The sequence below is a fragment of the Squalius cephalus genome (assembly GCF_949319135.1).
Source record: "Squalius cephalus genome assembly, chromosome: 20".
Classification (NCBI taxonomy): Eukaryota; Metazoa; Chordata; class Actinopteri; order Cypriniformes; family Leuciscidae; genus Squalius; species Squalius cephalus.
This window is the reverse complement of record NC_137141.1, coordinates 18,819,906-18,842,421: the sequence shown is the minus strand read 5'-3', so window position 1 is coordinate 18,842,421 and position 22,516 is coordinate 18,819,906. Positions and strand designations below refer to the sequence as shown.

Below are 22,516 nucleotides of genomic sequence, written 5' to 3'. Positions count from 1 at the left end.
AGTGTTATTCTTCTATTATTTTTATACTCTTTATTAATATTTTGAATTAGCTTTTTATTTTCCAAATTTTTATTTTCCGTTTTAGTAATTTGGTGCTTTTATAATTTTTATCATAGCTTTTTTATACTTCTATTTAGTTTCATTTCAGTTTTAGTAATTTTACTACTTCAACTCAAACTTATTTTTCGGTCAGGCAATTGTTCTAATTTGAAGGTTTATTGTAAGTTTATCTAATATTTATATTTATTTTTTTAACTAAATTATTTCAAAATATAATAGTTTTAGATAACAATAACAACACTGGAACAACCAAAAGAGCTTTTGATATTCCATGCAACCTGCCAGTGACAACAAACAGCATCAAATCTGTAAATTTTTCTGAAATTTCACGCTCAATAACTGTAGCTTGGTTTCTGGTTTTCAGACGCAGTTTTGTTCCTGCAAAAATAATACAAAGAATTAAAGAGCATAAAGCATGATGTCATAAAAAAAAGACTTTCCATAACTCAACACACCTTCTCATTTGTCAATTTACATTTACATGACAAATTCAGGCCAATGATTATGACTTAAAGTGATAGTTTACTGAAGAAAGTTTCAGAGAAGATTACAGGAGACGGTTTGGAACGACATGTGTAAATAATGACAGAATTGTAATTTTTGTGTTCACTATTTGGACTGCTGCTCTACTTTAAAAACTCCCTGTCCCAAAGGTCTTGTGAAATTGTGACAAAATGCTCGCCAGTATTATCCCAGCTGATGTCATGATCTAATAGTTGGAGACATCACATCCTTAATATGACAGTCTCAGTGAGGTCAGTGAAAATTTACATGAGACAAAACAGAGAGTATGCAAAACCATGGATGTATTTTGACAACTGGACATATTATAGAGCCAAGATTAACTGTTTTTACATATTGGGTGAATTACCTAATGTGTTTGAATAGTATTACAATTAGTGAGTCATGTGTTCAGATATTTATATCAGTTTAGCAGGTGTTTTCAGAGCCACAATGAGCAAAACAACTATTTAGCAGTTCGACAGTAACTTTAAATGTCCAACAGAGGGCAATAAAGCCTCTGCTTTCTGATGGTAACTGATGGTCCAGCAAAAAAAAAACAATCCCAAAACATTTCATATATCCCAAATAATTTTCTAGCTTGTATGGGAAAGCCAAAATGTGATATTCAATCAACAGCATAAATTCAGACTTGGTTTATTGCCTTTTCTTATAATAAATAATATAAACAAACAAGATTAAAATGGTTACAGCACAAAATGACACCAAAAAAATAAAACAACTGAGGGTTAAAACTGCCGGACCTTTAAAAGAAAAAGATGCAGGCGCTTTTTTAGACATAGGGCAAAAATGAATCCGTGCAAAAACAAACACACTGAAATGCATTTCATAGTAGTCATTCACAAATCCCAACAGCTAAAAAAAAAAAAAAGAAAAAAGGAACAATTCAACAAACTCTCACTTATCTGGTCAGACATATACAGTAATACCCAGAATGCCAGAAAATTACAGGGATGTAGGCAGATTATACAGCAACAGTCTGCTCAATTTTACTGTATCCAAACCATTGAGTGATTAAGCTGTGGATTTGATCAGTCATTTAGTGGAGCAATAGACAAAAAAACAGTATTACAGCAACAAGATTTCACCCATATGTATACATGCGGATAAAAGATGAAAATTAACTGTCAGTCAAAATAACCCCCAGCTTAGTCCACAGGATCAATTAGTCACATTAACAGCACATAGAAAAGGTTTAAAAATAGGAAACTGCACAGAAAGAAACACAAATGAAGTATGTTCTATAATGCTCAGTGTAGGGGGATTTTTGGATATTAGAAAAGGAATCACTTCTTCTCACAAGCACTCCAACAGCCTTTCCAACTCCAGTCCGTGAGTTAGTGCGAACCTTTGCATCCTCCAACACAGTCCCAGAAACCACTTGAGTTTAGGTAACACTGAATCCATATTCCATGAGTTTCTTTCTGCACTTTTCGGTAAAAGCTTAAAGGTTACAAGGTTAGGAGATTCTTTGGAATCATAGTAGAGTTTCTGATCTAGATGAACATGACTGAAGCTCTTTTAAAGTTCAAAATTTGGTTGACAGGTCGGGTCGAATCAGTTTGGATCCGAACGCCCAGGTTATCTTTCCTCCAAAGATCCTTCCATCCCCTAAACTCTGCATACCCATCTTAATATTTCTGGGTCAGAGGTAAAAGTTTAATGTAAAACAGTCAGACTTCACTAACAGGAAGATCTGCACTCTCCAGATCAAGTTGGGGCAAAGGAGCGTCGCACATTCCAAAGCTGCTGCGCCGCCGCCAAGGCGATTCGTGAGTCACTTGGAGAGGCGGGTCTCTTGCAGTGACAGGCGGGCATGTGGGCGGGGCAGGGGCAGCAGGCTCATGAAGTGCTCGCTGTCCCAAGCCAGACCTCGTGGGACCACGGCATTCTGGGTAGGCTGACACGGCAGGGCTGGGCGTCCAGGGGACGGCGTGACTCGTGAGCTGGCGGTAGAAACAGGAGCTGCCAACAATGTGCTCCTAAATGGGAAGAAAGACGGAGAGAAAGTTTAACGATGTTTAAAGTTCTGGTCTGAATAAAGCGTTTTTTTCAGGAAAGCGTTAAGACTGATGCAGTGCGGTAAAGATTGAGAGCAGTCTCAGCTGTGAGTAAGAACATCCGAGAAACAGGTTTTTTGGATGAGCTTAGCAGTAGAAGATGAGAAGTACCAGAAACCAGAGCCAGCAGAGCACCAGATCAGAAGTGTTAGTACTCAGAGAGCCCAGCTATTCCCCTCACTGGAAAACACAACATGAGAGAGAACGTGAGAAGGAGAGAGAGAGGTAGAAGCAGGCCTGGACGATACATCAAATATTCATTTTATATTTAGCTGACAATAAAAATAAAAATAAACCCTGAGGAAATGCTTTTCATTGGTCTGATAAGTTTCTGAAAGACAGTATCATCAAGACAAATTTTGACACATGCCATTGTCATAATTCTTGAGTATGTGAATATGATCAAAGATGCATTAATAGCATCTCTAAATTGAATCTGCAGTAACAAAAAACATTTGAATTGCTTGTCTTATTTATTTCCATGAATCAGTTCAACTGGTTCATAAATGAATCAATTAAAAAAACATGAATCAAAGATTTATCATAAAAAAAATTCAAGAATATGGTATTTTACATATAATGTTGTAGTAAACTTGTACTTCTGGTCAAAAGTAAGGTTTGGTGTCAGGAAGGTTTTCAGTAAGGATCATGTGACGCTGAAGTAATTGTGTACAATTCAGCTTTGCCATCACAGGAATATCATTGCTCTGATTTTAAATAAACAATCATTTAAAAAAAATAAAAACGACCCTTAAACTATTCAAGAGGAAATAGAAAAATAAAGATGCATATTATTACCGGTAAATCAAGTTAAAGCCTGAAAAATACTGAAGCATTATTATTAAGCTACATCGCCCAGCCCTAGGTAGAAGATGGGAGACAAAGAGCAATATAATGAAAGAAAAGAGTGGAGAGAGAATACTGAACGACAGAATGAATGTAAGGGAGAGACGACAAATATTGTGACAGTTAGAACTGCATTCTGTGTTTAGTTACAAATTTACACAAATATAAAAATATATTATTGTTAGTTTGAGAGCTGCAATAAAACCGAGAAAAAAGAAAAAAAAGCATTTTAAATCACTGCTCCAGAATGTCCACAACATTTTACATAACAATCATGCGAGAAAGCACAGACATGTCTAATCTAATTACAGCAGTGATTGAGAACCTGATGTCGAAGACTCGAGGGTTCACCTCACAAAACAAAAACCTTACTGCAAGTCAGTACTGGGAAATGTGGATAACGTTTAAAACACAGGCACAACAATGCAACTCTCAAACATTAAAGCATGTGTAACCTCATCATAAGAACTGACACAAACATGTTTGTATGGCTACCAAGTCTTAAAGGGTTAGTTCACCCAAAAATGAAAATTATGTCATTAATGACTCACCCTCATGTCGTTCCAAGCCCGTAAGACCTCCGTTCATCTTCGGAACACAGTTTAAGATATTTTAGATTTAGTCCGAGAGCTTTCTGTCCCTCCATTGAAAATGTATGTACGGTATACTGTCCATGTCCAGAAAAGGTAATACAGACATCATCAAAGTAGTCCAAGTGTCTACAGTGGCTCAATCTTAAGTTTATAAAGCGACGAGAATACTTTTTGTGCGCAAAAAACAACAAAAATAACGACTTTATTCCACTATTCATTTCCTTCTCTCTGGGCCTCGAGTTTTTTCATGTAGTATAACTGCGTAGCGCATCTGGGTTGTACGTCACACGTAGGCTCACTATTGGCCGACACTGGTCATGTGTGTGATGCGTGTGACGTACAACCCAGAAGCGCTACGCAGTTATACTACGTGAAAAAACTGGAGGCCCAGAGAGAAGGAAATGAATAGTGGAATAAAGTCGTTATTTTTGTTGTTTTTTGCGCACAAAAAGTATTCTCGTCGCTTTATAAACTTAAGATTGAGCCACTGTAGACACTTGGACTACTTTGATGATGTCTGTATTACCTTTTCTGGACATGGACAGTATACCGTACATACATTTTCAATGGAGGGACAGAAAGCTCTTGGACTAAATCTAAAATATCTTAAACTGTGTTCCAAAGATGAACGGAGGTCTTACGGGCTTGGAACGACATGAGGGTGAGTCATTAATGACATAATTTTCATTTTTGGGTGAACTAACCCTTTAACCCTCTAACAGTCTGTTAAAGGGGTGTCAGAAAGGGAGGACCGGCCAAAAGGTCCTCACTCCAATGGTCTAAAACTCAAACTGGTCCTCACAAAGACAACTATCCAAGTACATATGTACGTACGTACGTACGCACACACGGTTTGAAAATGTGTAAACAAAGCAATTAACATGATGGAAAAATAACATTGCTTTATTACATAATCAAAATCTTTTATTTTCATACAATCAATCTCCAAAGGGTAAGATAAAGTTCTAATCTAAACTTCCATATCAATAAATATCCTTTTTCAAGACAAGCAAAATGGGCTGACTATGGGCAATTTTTTTGTGTTTATTTTAAATCAGAAATGACTAGTTTGCGTCATTTAGGATGGTAAAACAAAAAGACTTTGTCAAAAAAATGTATGAACCATGCTACACACAACAATAAAGAATAATTAAATACAAATGAGCAATCGAAACATGTGAAACATGCGTTTTTGGGTGTGTAGCAGGAGACTGCAGTGGGCTGGCAGAGAGGCAGAAGCATTAGAAATGGAGAAGTGCATCAATATTACCCGTTAGTTTAAATGAGGGAGCCACAGTGTTGAGAAGAAATAGATGAGAGAATTAGCGGGAAAACATCAGGTCAGCGGAAAACTGAATGCATCTCGTTAATGAACAGTTGATTACGTTTATATTCTGCATTTGAATCTGAACTGTTAGGTGTGCATTTGTGTGTGAAGTTATTCTGGAAAAGCGAAATGGAAAAGATCAAGCTAGGTAAGTACGTTTGTGTGCGCATTTGCGTTAGCGACTCTAAAGCGAAGCGAGGAAGAGGAAACAATGGGCGGGTCAAAGGGGGCGGAGATCACATACGTGCTGCCTTGAGTGACACGTGGTGTATATCTCTGAATACAGGGGCTTGAATGCCTTCTGGCCTGACGCATCTGAAACAACAGTGCAAAGCTACATTAGAGGAAGAAAGGGAGAGAGTGATACAGGAGCCCCGAAAAGTATTTGGACACTTAATATATGAATGTCATTTCATTTATATATATATATATATATATATAACAAAATATCAAACCAAACAGCTTCAGTAAAAATTTTTTTTTTTAAAAATCCACTAACATACATTGTCTTACAATATATTGTTTTATTATTTTAAAGTCGGCATGAAAAATACATATAATTGATCTTATTGTAAATCATTAATTCATGTAAATGTTAATCAAACTGTCATAACTCCATCTTTCAGTGAAATGGTGATGTGCATAGACTTCTTCAATCATTCAGTCCGCTTAAACCCGCTTCTATCTTACAATCGACTGCAAACTCGAATTCACATCTAATCAACAACCAATGAATAGAACTAAGCCCCTGCTCTACTTTCTTCTTCGATAATCTGTTTTACTCACAAAGAAAAGGTCTGTCACTACTTCCCTTAAATCTAGACTTCTTCCATCTTAAATAAACGCTACTTAACTTGATATTTGTCGTCAAATGCAATGACGTCCATACATTAAGTGCAACTAAAGTGTCCAAATACTTTTTGGGGTCACTAGGTTCATTGGGAGTGGGAGAAAGAGTATGAAACGAACAGACTGCTGCCCACATTTAAATGAGTGCACTCTGATTCCAGAGTGCTTTAACGCTTCTAAACTATTACCAATCTTAAACCCAAACCACTGCAGTCATATTATTGTTCACTCCTCTTTTTTGAGAGAGAGAGAAAGGCACATGATTGGATATATGTGAGCAGATAAACTCCTGAGGTGTTTCCTGAGGCTGAGAATTCATGCTCCACTGTTTTGCTCAGAGGAGTGACTATGCTTTTGAATGCATGTGTGCGTGTGCGTACATACAGAAGCTGCGGACCGGCCTGGGCCCCTCTGAGCCACAATGGCTCCTGAAATAGCCTTGATCCAGCTGTGCATCTCCTCTGGACTATCAGCCTGGAACAGAATGGTTGAAAGAAATGGAAAGTTTTTACATATTCTAAGAGAAACATAAAGAGATAAAATGCTACAAAGGTAATAAATGCACACGAACTGAGCCTACGGATGTCTAGATGGATATGAGATACAGTGTAGCCTAAGAACTCACTTATAATACACTAATATTTTCAACCACTATTTTCAATAGTTTGATTTTTGGACTGTGGGGCCACATTAGAAGCGCATGTTGATGCATGACAGGACCTCTCACCTGGATATAGAATGTTCTGGAGGTTGTAACGACTTCAAAGAGGTTGTCTCGCATCATTATTTCACTGAAAGTGAAACCGGGAAGAGAATAACTTGTAATTTAAATCAATAACTATAAATGCACCACTGCAAATCTAAATATACGTAACCGTTCAAAAGTTTGGGGTCAATATGATTTTTTTTTTTAAAAACAAAATAATACTTTTATTCAAAAAGGTCAAAGGTAACAGAAAAGACATTTATAATTTTACACAAATTTCTATTTCAAATAATAATAATACGTTATATTTATATAGTGCTTTTCTCGGCACTCAAAGAGCTTTACATGGAAGGGGGAATCTCCTCAACCACCACCAGTGTGCAGCATCCACCTGCCAGAACGCCCTCCACACACCAGCTTACTGGTGGAGAGGAGACAGAGTGATGAAGCCAATCAGTATATGGGGATGATTAGGAGGCCATGATGGACAGAGGCCAAGGGGCAAATTTGGCCAGGATGCCGGGGTTACACCCCTACTCTTTTTCCGAAGGACATCCTGGGATTTTTAATGATCACAGAGAGTCAGGACCTCGGTTTAACATCTCATCCGAAGGACGATCCTCTTTGACAGTATAGTGTCCCCGTCACTATACTGGGGCGTTAGGACACACACAGACCACAGGGTGAGCACCCCCTGCTGGCCTCACTAACCAGCAGCAACCTAGTTTTCCCAGGAGGTCTCCCATACAGGTACTAACCAAGCTCAACCCTGCTTAGCTTCAGTGGGCAACCAGTCTTGGGCTACAGGGTGATATGGCTGCTGGCTATAAATGCTGTTCCTTCAAATTTATCATTAATAACAGAATCCTGAGAAAAATGCATCACAGTTTCCATAAAAAAAAAAAATTAAGTAACAAAAGTTTTCAACATTGATGCTACCAAGAAATGTTTTTTTGAGCAGCGAAGGGTCATGTGACACTGAAGATTGGAGTAATAATGCTGAAAATTCAGCTTTGCAATCACATGAATAAATTACATTTTAAAATATATAAAAAAATAAAACAGTTATTATGAATTGTAATCATATTTCACAATATCACTGTTTTAACTGTATTTTTGAACAAATAAACCAGCCTTGGTGAGCATAAGAAATTTCTTTTAAAAACTTACCAACCCCAAACTTTTGAACGCTATTGTGAATGCACAATGTAATCATTTCTTATTGAAAAAAAAAGTATAGAATGATTCTTATTTATAGGAATTTTCAGTCAAGAATTCAAAGCATATGATTAGTAGACATTCTGTTTGTTGTACCCGTGTTTGCACTCCTGCACCTTATGGACTTCCTTCAGAAGAATAATCTTCAAAGGCTCCTTCTCCTGAAAGTGAAGTGAAAGGAGAGAGAGAGATTAGTTGGTAGTCTCATAGAGCCAGATCTTCTGGTATGGAGTGCGGTCCACTTTGGATCTTATTCAGGCCTGGACTGGACAGGAATCTTAAATGCTTTTTAAGAGCAGTGATTTACATAATGTTTCACTCTCTAACAAGCAGACACACATGTACATATGCAACAGAATCACACACAACTGGCAGCCGCCTGGAATTTCACAGGTATAGTGCCGTTCATGTTGAGACAGACCGCTGGTATTTGCTTTATCTTTTGTCCGGATTTAAAAAAAGAAAACCTTTCATTCAAGAGATTAACCTTTCAATTCATATTCTTTCTTCTAAAAAATATCAGTCTAAGGTCATCTGGCATTAAAAAAGCCATATTTTCCTCCAATAAATAAATCTGCTTGTACAATCCAGACAATTCAGTGAATGCAACCATTCAACCTACATTTTCAACATGATTTATTGGGCACCTTAATCTTTGTTTCAGAATTCTCCACTGACCAGGGATGATGTGTGCATTTAATACAAATCACTCCTGCATAAGTGGCAAATTAACATACAACATACCAGATCAGACTTGAAGTAACTCATCGAGTTCTGCTCCAGAACAAAATATCTCCGTTTCCAGTTCTTCATCTGATATAAGAGGAAAACGGTAACATGTAATTAATTATCTCCAGTAGTCACACAAAGCTTCATACATTTTTACAATTTAGATTTTAAATATAATATTTTTGTACGCACATCCAGGCAGGGTTCCTACACATTGGTCAACTTCAAATTCAAGGACCTTTCAAGGACTTTCCAGTCCAATTCCCTCAAAATTTTAATGGACTTAATGTGGGGACACATTTCAAGTGAGAGCAAGGTTACATCGTGTTACCTTGTAAGATACATTGTTACAGTTTTGCGCGTCATGGCAACGTACAACACAAAGTACCTCACGCAGGAAACGCTTAACGTAACGCGTAAATGCGCGTAACTAACCTAAACTTCTTGCACAAAATAAATTCAAACACTTTCAAGGACCTGCATCTATGTATGTTTATTTTCAAAAACTTTCCAGGGCCTTGAAATCTTTTTTTCAGATTCACAAACTTTCAAGGATTTCAAGGACCCGTGGGAACCCTGACCAGGGTTACAAAAGACCCACGCTAAAAACAGCCTCTCAGACTCACCAGCGCCCCTTGTTTGACGCAGTATCCTGCTTTAATAACGGTCTGATCCAGCCCTGCTCTAGTGTGCAAATATGGCGGATTGTTCTGAGCCTTCCTCAAGCCCACCTTCTCTCCTCCAACACTGTGTGCCACCTCTCCATCCTGCTAAATAAATCAGACATACATGAACATGCAGGAAAAAAAAGAGCTCTGCAAATTAAAAACTAGACAATGTTTAATATGTTCTTAAAGGGATAGTTCACTTTGAAATTAAATTTTGGTATGTTTTAGCTTACCTCAAGGGCATCTAAGATGTAGGTGTCTTTGTTTCCGCAGTAGTTTCAATTTTGATATTTTTAGGTCAAACCGTTCTTGTCTGTCAGTCATATAATGCAGGTCTATGGTCACCACCTCAAAGAGCATGCACAGAGAAGTTCAAATTAAACAATTCCCCATCGTAAGTACACATTGATGGCCTAAGACCCGAAACGAGCGGTTTGTGTGAGAAAACGAACAGTATTTATATCGTTTTTACCTCTTGTTCACAACCACGTCCAAGTGATCTGAGGGCGCACGTGCTTCCGGCGCTTTTCCGGCGCTTGCGCAGACTAAGCCTGAACGCTTGCACATGTCACACACCAGGAAGCGCGCGCGCCCTCAGATGTGTACAAGAGGTAAAAAAACTAAATAAATACTGTTCGTTTTCTCACACAAACCGCTCGTTTCGTGTCTTAGGCCATCAATGTGTACTTACGATGGGGAATTGTTTAATTTGGACTTCTCTGTGCATGCTCTTTGAGGTGGTGACCATAGACCTGCATTATATGACTGACAGACAAGAACGGTTTGACCTAAAAATATCAAAATTGAAACTACTGCGGAAACAAAGACACCTACATCTTGGATGCCCTTGAGGAAAGCTAAAACATACCAAAATGTAATTTCAAAGTGAACTATCCCTTTAATACAACATTGCTTAATTGAGAAATATTGGGAGGCTATATATATATATATATATATATATATATATATATATATATATATATATATATATATATATATATATATATATATATATATAAATAAATATATATATATATATATATATATATATATATATATATATATATATATATATATATATATATATATATATATAAAACATTAACTATTAGCATATCAGTTGCAGATACTGTATTAAAATGATATAACACAGTTATTCCATATTTAAGGGATGTACTGAAATTTCGGGTACCGAATTTCGGGACGAAATCAGTGACCAAAACATCTAATTAGTGATTTTCCGATGGCACGTTTTGACTGTGTTCCGCGTCTATTTTGTGCACACAATGAGGATAAGCTTCAACAGTTAAACGCGTCAGCTTTGTGGATACTAGTTCTGGATTTACAATATTCATTTTTCAATTTTATCAGTAATGATATGGTTTCTTGAATCTAAAATCGTTTAGAGTGTGGTTTTCTGTTGATGCGCAGCGTGAAGAAAACATTTGTAGCACCTAATACCTGTGTCTGTGTGACGACAGCCACTCCTGCAATGATCTCGGTCTTGTATGGGACCTGTTTCTTGTTGCCATTTGAAGCCAACCTCTGACTCTCAGAGTGAACGGTATCAGAGGACTTAGGAACCTGTGAGAGAGAAAGGGAGAGACAAAAAAAAAAGAGAAAGTAATGACCAGGAAAGACTGAGAGGGGGTTTTCAGAGACAAAATTGGGGCAGCAGCAAAACATTGAAAATGCAACGTAATGAAAAGACAGAGGGGAAAAAAAAGTGAATGAGGCACAGATGAATTAATCATCGATTGTGAGACTCACAGGATAACTCAACAACGGCTTATTGTGTAGCCCTTCAAATCCATCAGCCCACGCTCCAAGAGTGTCTGGCCTATAGACAGAGCACTTCCTGCCATTGCATGTGGAAGTGTGATATATTAGTGATACAGGGAGAGTGAAAAAGAGTAGAAGAGAGACAGAGACATTCTAGGGTACGTGTGTGTGTGTTTGTACATGTGCATGTGATGTGATGTGTGTGAAGGCATTCTAAATCGCCGATGACTCAGAGGTGAAGGTCGTTCAAACAATACAACTTCCCATTAGTCAGCCAAGTGACTCGCACAAGGAAAAAGCCATCAGGAAGAGGAACACACGGCTTAAACAGGACAGGGATTTTTTTGAGAAACTTTCAACTTCCCGTGCGTATGTTTGTATGTGCTTGACTGCACATGTACTCAGAGAGGGGACGAAGACTGCGACTCCAATAAGGAAACTTGCTTTTTTTGTGTGCGCGTGTATTTGCTAATGGTTATTTGCTTGTAAACTGCTTGTACTTTGTAATTTGGGTTACTTTCAATAGTTAAACTTGCAGAGAACACTAACAATAATTTATCTTCCAGTGAACTAATCTGTAGTGTTGACAGAACCACTGACACTGACTGAATGAACTCATTGAATGCTTTCATTGTTTCTTTAACTGTTCCTGTATGCAGTAGTCTGGGATATTAGATTAGCATGTGAGCTTGTTTAATAGCTAGATAACTAATGCAAACAATCCAGGATCCTAAAAAAAGGATGTCTTGGTGAGCAATGAGAAACTTCTTTTAAAAACATTTTAAAAAATCTTACCAACCTTAAACTTTTTCACCCCAAAATCAACAGGAGAAAATTACATTTTGCATAAAGAAAAAAAAAAGCCTAATATTGTATTTAAAATTTAGTATCAATAAGTATTCAAACATCATGGTCGGATTTTTTGTACTGTTTATTTATTCTGATATAATTAAATGTACTGTTATATTACAGTACATTTATACTGCAATATCAAAAAAATCTGCTATTAAATTCATTAGAATTAGGGCAGCAAAATTATATCAAAAATCATAATTTGAATATTCCTTTTGATACTGCAATCATGATGATTAACAATTCAGATAAATATATTTATAAATATATTATAATCATACATTTATTTTGTTTTACCTAAAACAAGCTGTGACTGGTTACAATATACTATTGTGTCGCACTAATGAGAAACACCTTTGAGAAAGATGGGAATTACACACACACACACAAAAATAAAAACCCCTGAGAAGTAAAACATACAGATCCATGAAATTTGGGGGAGTTACAATGGTAAAATTGTGTATGGGGGTTCAATGGATATGGATGCCTGCATACAGCACATTGACACTTGCATTTTTGCATGTGTACTCACTGTGATTTTGGTTGCATTGTTGAGCGCGTTGACCCATTCCACAAGATCCTGCTGATCATTAGCCTGCAGAAAGTATTTCCTCATTCCTGCATTGATGACTGCACACAGACAGAGAGAAGGAGCTTAACCCCATTTCCCATAATTCAATGGCAATTTTGCTGAGTAATTCTGAGAACTATCAGTGTATCAGAAGGAACGTGTCAGTGTATTTTAAAAATGCCCATTAATCCCAAAAGCACACAGATAGCCTTGATTTGAGCCTAGTAGACTTTATGGATTACCATACTCAGCTCACAAAGTCAATAAGGCAGTGCAAAATCAATTTCAGACTAAAAAGCTACAGCAAAATGGAGCTTGACTCAATTTTTCCCGCAATGTCGGTTAATTCAGTGGCTGTTATCTGGAATGAAAAGATGAATGCTAGAAATCACTGCATCACAATAAACTCCATTGTGCATGTGCAATGTTCATTATGTGCAGCTGTACTGAAATGGTCTGCCTTCCACCAATAGTTCTCACTCATCTAAGCTGCATTGTATCCTCGTATGGTTAAACCAGGGGTGTCCAAGAGGTCTGGGTCCTGGAGGGCCACTGTCCTACAGAGTTTAGCTCAAACTTGCCTTAACACACCTGCCTGGAACTTTCTAGTATGCCTAGTTGTGTTTAATTAGGATAGGAGCTAAACTCTGCAGGACAGTGGCCCTCCAAGAACCGGACTGAACACCTTGGGGTTAACATTTTTAAAACTATATTTAAAATATGAATAAAATAGTATTATATATATTTTCCTATCAATGAGAATTTGAAAATTATTACTTTGTGTGTGTGTGTTTGTGTTTTGCGACTCAAAACAAAATATAAGTCATTGTTCACTAATAATCTTTACCTCCAGTTGTTAAATGTTTCCAATGGATAACCGAATTGAACCTGAAAACCAGATCAGACTGGTTTTGTGTTCAGGATGTTGTCTGACCCAAAATAAATTACATTCACTGATGAGGCATTTTTGTCATTTTGGAGCTTTGACAGCCCCAGAGTGGCAAGTTTTTACTTTTTGTTTTCTTTATCTCATTTTTCATGCCATTGAAGAAATATAGTTATATGGGTTTTAACAAGAGGGTAAATAAATAACTCCTAAATGGTAAATAATGTGTGAACTATTCTTTAACCTATATCTGGATAAAAGCATGAAAAGCAATGAAAAAAGTTTACCAAGAAGCACTGGTTGTTATTTTTGAAGATAAAAAAAAAAACATGAACAGGATTTCAAAAACACTTCAAAATGAAGTTCAGATTTCTACAGAAGCATCCTGCAAAAAGCACGCACACCAACTCACTAACACTCATCTATCAAGTGACCAGACCACCGTTTCCTGTTTCCACTCATGTTGTGCAGAAGGTTACCATGTGCAGTGCAGTGCAGTAACTGTACATGCAAAGCAACACAAGAGTGTGTGTGTTTAAGCTGTAAGAACGAGTCAAATAATCTCAAAATGTACTTGAAAAAGAAATAATGGAAATACTTTTTTGCTTTTTACTGCATCAACATACTATTACAATCCATTCACAGAAGTACAAAAGCATTGCTTAAAACAAAAACATGACCTAAAACCAAACCTATAAGCTTTCTATATAGCGCCCAGCCAGGATTCAAACCACAAACCTTTTAGTCAACAATTGAGGCTTGAGCTATTCCTTTAAAGGGATAGTTTACTCAAATGAAAATTCTGTCATAATTTACTCCTTTTCTTAAAAATATCTTTGTGTTCAGCAAAAGAAAAATTCATACAGGTTTGGAGCAACTTGGGAGTGAGTAGCCTAAATGACAGAATTTTCATTATTTTCCTTCTCAGAAAGCTTTTCACAAATTCTAAGCAAAAAAATATTTCGTTTTTTTTTTTATAAAATAAAAAAATAAAAAAATATCAGGCTTTACACCGAGACAAAAAAGACAGAAAAATGAGCTAAACTAAATCTAACTCATCGTGACATTACAAAAGACGGTAATTTATTCCATAATCAGAAATCTGACAACTTTGTATCAAAATGATTGTGAACTGATAGTGTGTGTAGATGTGAAAAAGTCTTACCAAAGCAGTACTCAGCCTTTGGCCTCTGTTTGGTGGCATCACTGACCTAAAACAAGAGTGGTGGCTTTGTAGTAACTTCTCAAAAGGCAATGATGCAGAAATAGCAGAACATGTGTAAAGGTGGGAGCTTACTTTGGATATGTAGGTGAGACTGAGAGAACCCACATGTTTGGCACCTACAGGCAGATTCTATGAGACCAAGAAACAATATCACACTCAGATAGCTAATCAGAACTACATTACACAGAAAGCATTTGCACTTTAGTTAGATGCTACCTGAGGGTTGTCCATGTACCAGACCAGATTCCCCTGTTGCGTGTCCAGGATGAAATACCGTCTCAGGAACTTGCCACTGTTCTCCACATCTTCGATATCCAGGAAACCGCATATGCGGTTCTGCCGGTCCACGTAAGGCATGTCCCCCTCTCTTCACACAACTCATTCCCCTTCTCTCTGATATCAGAAACTTCTATGGACAGAGACAGATATAGAAAGGGAGGAGCATGGGATAGGATACAAAGATTTAAGAGAGAGAGAGAGAGAGAGAGAGAGAGAGAGAGAGAGAGAGAGAGAGAGAGAGAGAGAGAGAGAGAGAGAGAGAGAGAGAGAGAGAGAGAGAGAGAGAGAGAGAGAGAGAGAGAGAGAGAGAGAGAGAGAGAGAGAGAGAGAGAGAGAGAGAGAGAGAGAGAGAGAGAGAGAGAGAGAGAGAGAGAGAGAGAGAGGGGTTAGTCAGACTAACAGTAAACGAGCTGATTCTGTTTTGTGGTTGTAAAAATCCCCCCTCTATCCTTGATGACCCCTCACGCTTTCTTTTCTTGTGCCCTTTCAGCTGAAAACTATTTTTCTTTCTCTGATGTCTCAGTTTTCTGCACAGGATCTGAATCACCACGCTGCTCTGCATTAGTAACTGACAAAACTTTTTTTTTTTTTTTTTACTTTGCAACTACGTCAACTAACTCTCATTAATTTGCAACTAAATGTCAACTAAGGCTCGGGACACATTAGACGATTTTCAAATCCTAACCGATTTTAAAACTGGGAGACCACAGACTAAAGTGCAGTTTCAACTGATTTTTAGCATTATAATCCTCCGAATGCACACACCAGAAGATTCGTCCGGACCGTGACACCACACACCTGTCGATTGTAGTAACATTTACAGAGTGAGATGAGATCTCACGGGACTTGAGAAGAAAAACAAATGGAGGACAATCGACGTTGTCAGCTGGTTCTCCTGGCATGAGTTTTGTTTTAGAGGTATAAAAACAAAGGGAAAAAAAAAAGAATATGGATGATCTTTCTCAATACTCCACTTTCGTGGCATGTTCCATGTTTTTTGTGACTAGTGAAGCTTGCTAGCTCTCATTGGCTATCGCGGGTATCCCGACAGAGGCAGCACAATCAAGATTTGGGATCGTTCGGGCTCCGACACGATCGGGAGCAGAAAAATAATCGTAATGACACCACACAATTGAGGATTTTTTGGGACAAAAAGTCCGTTGCGAGAAGCCTCGAATTGGGCCACACACCCCCAGATCGTTGGGGGTTGCAAATCGGCCCCAAAATCGGGCTTAAAATCCTCAAGTGTGTGGCCAGCTTAGAACATTAGAAGATTGTTAGGTTAGGGTAAGGGTTAGTAGAGTAAGTTGACCTGTACTGGCAAAGGTACTTATGAGGTACTTATAGTAAATAGAATGTCTGTTGGGGCATCAAAATACAATGCTAGCAGATATTAAGCAGACAGTCTACTAATACTCTACTGACTGGTAGCTGGCATTTAGTTGCATGCAAAGTTACTTATATGTCTAAAGTGGACTATCGTAGCGTTACTATTTTTTATTAGGTCGAAGAACAAACAATGAAAAAAAACTATCTATGGTAAATGACCTAAACAATTTTAAGTCTAAGAAGTAGGCTACATTCAATAAAAAATCTAAGAAATCTAATCTAAGTAGTACATTCAATAAAAAAAATATAATTGTTATTGTAATTATAATTATTATATATTTAAAACAATTAGTTTTGTCCTCAGTTAATTATTCAACTTTACTTTACACGTTCTGGGTCAGTATGACATTTTATTCAGCAGGGATGCATTAAACTGATCAAAAAAAACATTTATATTCTAACAAAAGATGTTAGATTTCAATCAAAAACTTTGTTCATCAAAGAATCCTGAGAAACAATGTATCATGTTTTTTCACAAAAATATTATGCAGCACAACTGTTTTCAACATTGATGATAAGAAATGTTTCTTGAGCATAGGGATGCACGATATATCGGCCGATAATGTTAATTTTTTATGTTATCGTTATCGGCCAGATAAGAAAATTTGGTCGATATATAACAGCTGATAAATAATGATTATTTCCTCCAGCTGAGACACTTCAGATGCACTTTGTTTGCCATGATGGTTTTGAATTGCTTGAAATATGATTAGAATCACTTCAAAAAAATGAAAATACAGTTAAGTGCAAACAAGTCTGTCATATAAGCAACATAAAATTATAATGAGACATAATAAATAATTGTGTACTTAGGACATGGCTTTTAATGGCGTGACTTGTTTTTGTAATCAGGCTCTCAAAACTTGCAATATCGGTTTTCAAATACAAAGAATTATCGGTATCGGCCAAAATGTTCATATCGGTGCATCCCTACTTTGAGCACCAAATCATCATTAGAATAATTTCTAAAGGATTATGTGACACTGAAGACTGGAGTAATGATGCTGACAATTCAGATTTGCCATCACAGGGAAAAAAAATACATTTTAAAATATATTAAAATAGATTTTTTTAAATAATAATATTTCACAATATTACTGTTTTTACTGTGTTTGATCAAATAAATGCAGCCTTAGTGAACACAAGAGACTTTTGACTGGTAGTGTAGATAACTACTATAGGTTTTTTGATTTTTTTGAAGCATGCACTCTCAAGCAGTATTATATAACATTCAGAAATATTCTGAGTCAACACGTGAATATGGGACATAATGTGCCGGAGTGGCAAAACCAAGAATAAATCCACAATTCTCCTCTTCTACTCTGAGGACAGGGGCATTAACGGCATGATTGTAAATCATAAACAGACAAAGGCTGTGAAGGAAGACAAGGCCTGCTGTGTCATCGGCCAGCAGAGGCAACAATGACCATGAGTCACTTGACCAATTAGCATGAAGCGCTGTTCAGCCCCGCCCTGAGTTCCAGAGCACAGAATCAGCCTTCTGTTCTGCAATGCTCATAGGTTCTAGAGGAGCCCTGTTCTTCTAAGTCTTAGAGTATGCAGGACTGTACTGTCATAAAGCAAAACATGACCTATACAGCATTTAGGTTTGAACAAAAGCACACAGATATCACATTCAGAGCTTCTATCTGCTGCTCATCAGAGTCTGCAAACGCAGCTTCCGATCCCTCATTCTTGCTCTCTTCCTCCTGATTTTAGATTGGGCAGATAATCTTCAAGACAGGTCTGGTCACGTTCTAGACAGGATTCATTTTGTTCTAGACTAGGCCAACCACATTAAAACAAACACACACACACACACACACACACGAGGCACAACTCCTTATCTCTGGATCTTAAGATGTGTCTGTAACAAGGTTAGAACTACATTTTGATCTTAATTTGTTCATGAAATTTAACATAAGCAGACACACACACACACACACAGGAAGAAACTTACTACACTAAGTTGGTTGGTTTGCATGCACATATCCTTCTTTGAATCTCTGATTAGAAAACAAATCTGCTGTTTCACTGACAAAGACGAACGTCACAGATTAGGTAGATGAAACACCACTTTAACCCGGACTGTGTGTTGGCGTGCAATTCAGTCTCGTATCATAGCGATTCAGGCAAAAAAGACAAGCACACACACCTAATATTTGTTGTGAAGCAGATAAAGTTGTCAGAGAGGTTGTACCGAGTTCTTGCCCTCGAGCTAGTTTCAGCAAATGCAGACATGCACATAAACACACACACACACACACACACACACTAAGGTTATTATAGTTTTACATTTTCAAATTGGATTATTTTAAAGAGATAGTTCATGCAAAAATGAAAATTGTTATCAGTTACTCACCCTCATGTAGTTAACCTAAAAACTTTTGTTTACATTTGAAACACAACAAATTAAGATATTTTAATGAAACCTGAAAGACGCCTCATATAAAGTCCATTCCACCAAAACTTTGAGACTTCAAAAAGAACATAAAGAGATGACTTTGATTAAATTGCTCAAAGGATTTTGCACTTTTTGAAGTGTCAATGTTTTGGTGGAATGGACGTTCAGTGGATGGACAGAAATCTCCAAGGTTTTATTAAATATTTCTTCATTTGTGTTTCGAAGATGAACGGGACATCTTATGGGTTTGGAATGACATGAGGATGAGTAATTGATGACAGAATTTTAATTTATGTGTGAACTATCCCTTTAATCCTGTTTTAAAACTGACTTTACATTTCAATTTCATTTTGGTTAGTTTCAATTACAGCTTAGATTTCTGGGTATGGATACATTTCATTTTCATTTTTATACTTTAAGTTTTGGTTATAGCTGTACCAATTAAGAATCAGGAACTAACACGGTAGCTAAAATAATTTTTCTTCGTAGTTTTGTTCAATTTTAGTATTGTAGTTGCTTCCATTCATAATTTTATTTCACTTTACAAATATACATTTTTAAATTATAGTATACCATAAGCATAAACATACCAACATGTATGTATCCCTGATTTGGTTAACTAACCAAACATTAATATAATGGAAACAAATTATATTAGATGTATATCATATATCAAATGACTAGAGTAACGTGGTAAAAATACACTGAAATCAAATAATGCTTCTCACATTATACAGTATGAATGTAAAATGAATGCATCTAACAAATACATCTGCAAGTCATGTCTAATAATCTCTATCTATAAAATAGCATGATCATGGAAAGTCATGTTGTTGGATGTCTTCACTCTTCACCATACTGTCTGTAAACCAAAGTCAATTTAATGTTTGCTGACCGATCCACTCATCATGTCTGTTTATAAACACACCAACAAAAAGTGATGTCCTCAAACACAATGACCTGCTGTTACGCAACTTTTCAACACATTTTAGGTCAGGTGTCCATTGGTTGGCCTGCGGTAAGGGCAAGTCAAAAACAGAATAACACAAAACCATAACTCGGTACAACATCAAAGATGTTGCCACAGTGGTTGAGGTCTCATTTACCATATTTCCAGTTGTTTGTGATTACTGGATAAGGATTTTAGTAAAATATTCAACAGAAACTGTAGTCACAAACAGCAATGAAATGTCTGACATACATTAGCCTATAATTTATTCAAATATATTACATAAAGGTTGTATACAATACAAGCAAAACAAAATTATCTTCATTTCTTACATAAACTGCCATCTTTAAATGTTAAAATGAATGTAAACATACAGTTTAAATGAGATAAATCACAAAAGGCACAATCAGACAGATAAGACAGAACTACAACTGATAATCAACCCATCAACACACAACGTTACGAGACCAAATGTGTCTTTGATTGAAGAGATTAACGTTTATGATCTGATATTATTATTGTGGCGATGGAAGCGTACACACAGTTATGAACTCTATACGATGCTCTTGGTATATTATCTTTATTTAGATAAACATTGTAATTGTATTACAAGGGTAAAATCCACGTCTGTCAGTTAGCAACAGCGCGGAAAAGCCCAACCTCGCCCTGTCTCCATTTAATCCTGCCATTAATCAACAGCAGGATCCGTGTTTACATTTTAACATAACCCCATATCCATAAACACACTCATATAGAGACAGATGTGCTAAAAAGGCTTATTTCTCAAACTACTCACTCGGTTTATTATCGCTGAAGTGATTCGGTTCAGCCCATCTCCAGCTCGTGTCCCCGTTCACAAACTTCACGAGTGTTTTTCCTGCAGGAGCGGAAGTGGCTGTATACGTCACTGCGTCAGGTTAAACCAACGTGTCTGCTCTCGCTCTCTCTCTCTCTCTCTCTCTCTCTCGCTCTCGTTTCATTCTTTTTGAATAGTAATCTTTATATTTTTGTCATGTTTCTGACGTTGAAATATTTTCATCAGTACAAAATGATCTTACGAAAAATTCCCATGGTAACCATGCATAGTTTTCGTCAAAATAGCGGAGTTACTCTCAAATAAAACTGGACATTTTTAAAGGGAACTTAGCATTAATAGAATATTAGCCCCCGGTAATTAAAAATAAATAAAATAAATGACTGATAATATTTGTTTGTTTGTTTGTTTGCTTGAGCTACTAGGCTACTTTATTATTTTAATGGCTTCTCATTGTTTATTTCTTTTGATGTTTAATTCTGACTTTAAATGTCCTCCACACTGAAATTATATAGATATAGCTAAATCTAGTTATGTGAGTGCTGCTGGGTCATTCTATGAAAATGTCCATTTTTCTGTCCCTAGCCTTTACAGAAATATTACACTTAAAAAACACGCTATAGGGTTACAATTTCTTTACATTTTAAAATAAAACAATATGTTATTTGAACAATTACACCTTTTTGAGCCATCAATGTGGCAATATTTGATTTTTATTAATTATATAGAATTTCAAGCACCACAGAAGTGCTCGTCCCCACAGTCATGCACAGAGGAGAAATGCTTTATTTTGAGGTCAGTAACAGATTTTTACACCATTTAAAATACAATAATTTATACATAACTATCAAATATATTATGTAAATGATATATATTAAAAAAATGCAGAATAAATATTATTACATTTATAATGAAATTAGTGGTCCCCTGGAGTTGTGTCACTGGTGTTACCGTTAAACAAAAATCTCTTATTTTAAAATAAAAATCACACTGATGACATCACTTTACTTTCTTCTTCCAATTTCCTGAATATCTATGAAGAAAAGCCCATGGTAGATCCACTGGCTCTTTTCAGTTAGCAGAAATCTTCTCATTTATCTCATGATTTCATATGAAGCTTTTAGTTGAAGTCACTGGTATGACCTACTTTACTGTCAGGTAATTGTAAAAAAACTAGAATACAAATGGATTAAACTACTTAATTTAGTTAGTATACCATGATTGACAACATGTGGTTTGTTACCTTGCAGCAGCCATTTTGTAAAATTAATTTTTCATGAAAATTGTCACTGGTGTTACTGTCACTGGTGTCACCTTTCTTATGGGTAACACCAGTAACACCAGTGACTTCCATTTATAGATCAACTTTATTGTGTCACTGGTGTTACTGTCTTTTTTTCTGTCACATTAAATGCAATGTCACATGTGACATAGTAAAAATGTTACATCCATTTAATTCTGCTCCACTCAAAAGTTAAGATTTAAAGGATTGCATCATTACTTGATTTTAACTGGTTTTCAAATATTTTCATTGTTATAGCAAATAGATGGTAGCGCAGATGAACTAACCTCATTCAAGCACACTTTTAACAAACCTGATTAAAATAAATAAAACATAATCTCCTTATTTGTTGCATTATTATTATTTTTTGCCAACTCTGTCTACATGTGCTGAAAAAAATTATAAATAATATTTCATAAAAACCTTTAATATTGCCAAAGAAGTAAGGTAACACCAGTGACAAAAAATTGGTACATGCGGTCTTTAAATAAATGTACAAAAAGTA

General features: G+C 36.4%; 1 protein-coding gene across 5 annotated transcripts; it reads right to left on the bottom strand.

Moving 5' to 3' along the window:
- Positions 1-1,202: 1,202 nt before the first annotated feature.
- Positions 1,203-20,794, bottom strand: plekha1a (pleckstrin homology domain containing, family A (phosphoinositide binding specific) member 1a). Of its 5 annotated transcripts, none has more exons than XM_079854056.1 (13): positions 20,712-20,794; positions 15,111-15,303; positions 14,967-15,023; positions 14,835-14,880; positions 12,745-12,842; positions 11,040-11,162; positions 9,537-9,680; positions 8,926-8,994; positions 8,278-8,342; positions 6,985-7,048; positions 6,642-6,731; positions 5,653-5,723; positions 1,203-2,564 (listed from the first exon to the last, which is right to left on the bottom strand). In XM_079854056.1, the coding sequence occupies exons 2-13, from the start codon at positions 15,249-15,251 to the stop codon at positions 2,360-2,362; spliced, it is 1,173 nt and encodes a 390-aa protein (XP_079710182.1). In that variant the 5' UTR covers positions 15,252-15,303; positions 20,712-20,794; the 3' UTR covers positions 1,203-2,359. The 5 variants fall into 5 exon arrangements, with proteins under 5 accessions (XP_079710182.1, XP_079710183.1, XP_079710179.1 ...); XM_079854057.1 differs by having other exon boundaries at positions 9,537-9,677; positions 20,712-20,785; XM_079854053.1 differs by lacking the exon at positions 5,653-5,723.
- Positions 20,795-22,516: the final 1,722 nt, after the last annotated feature.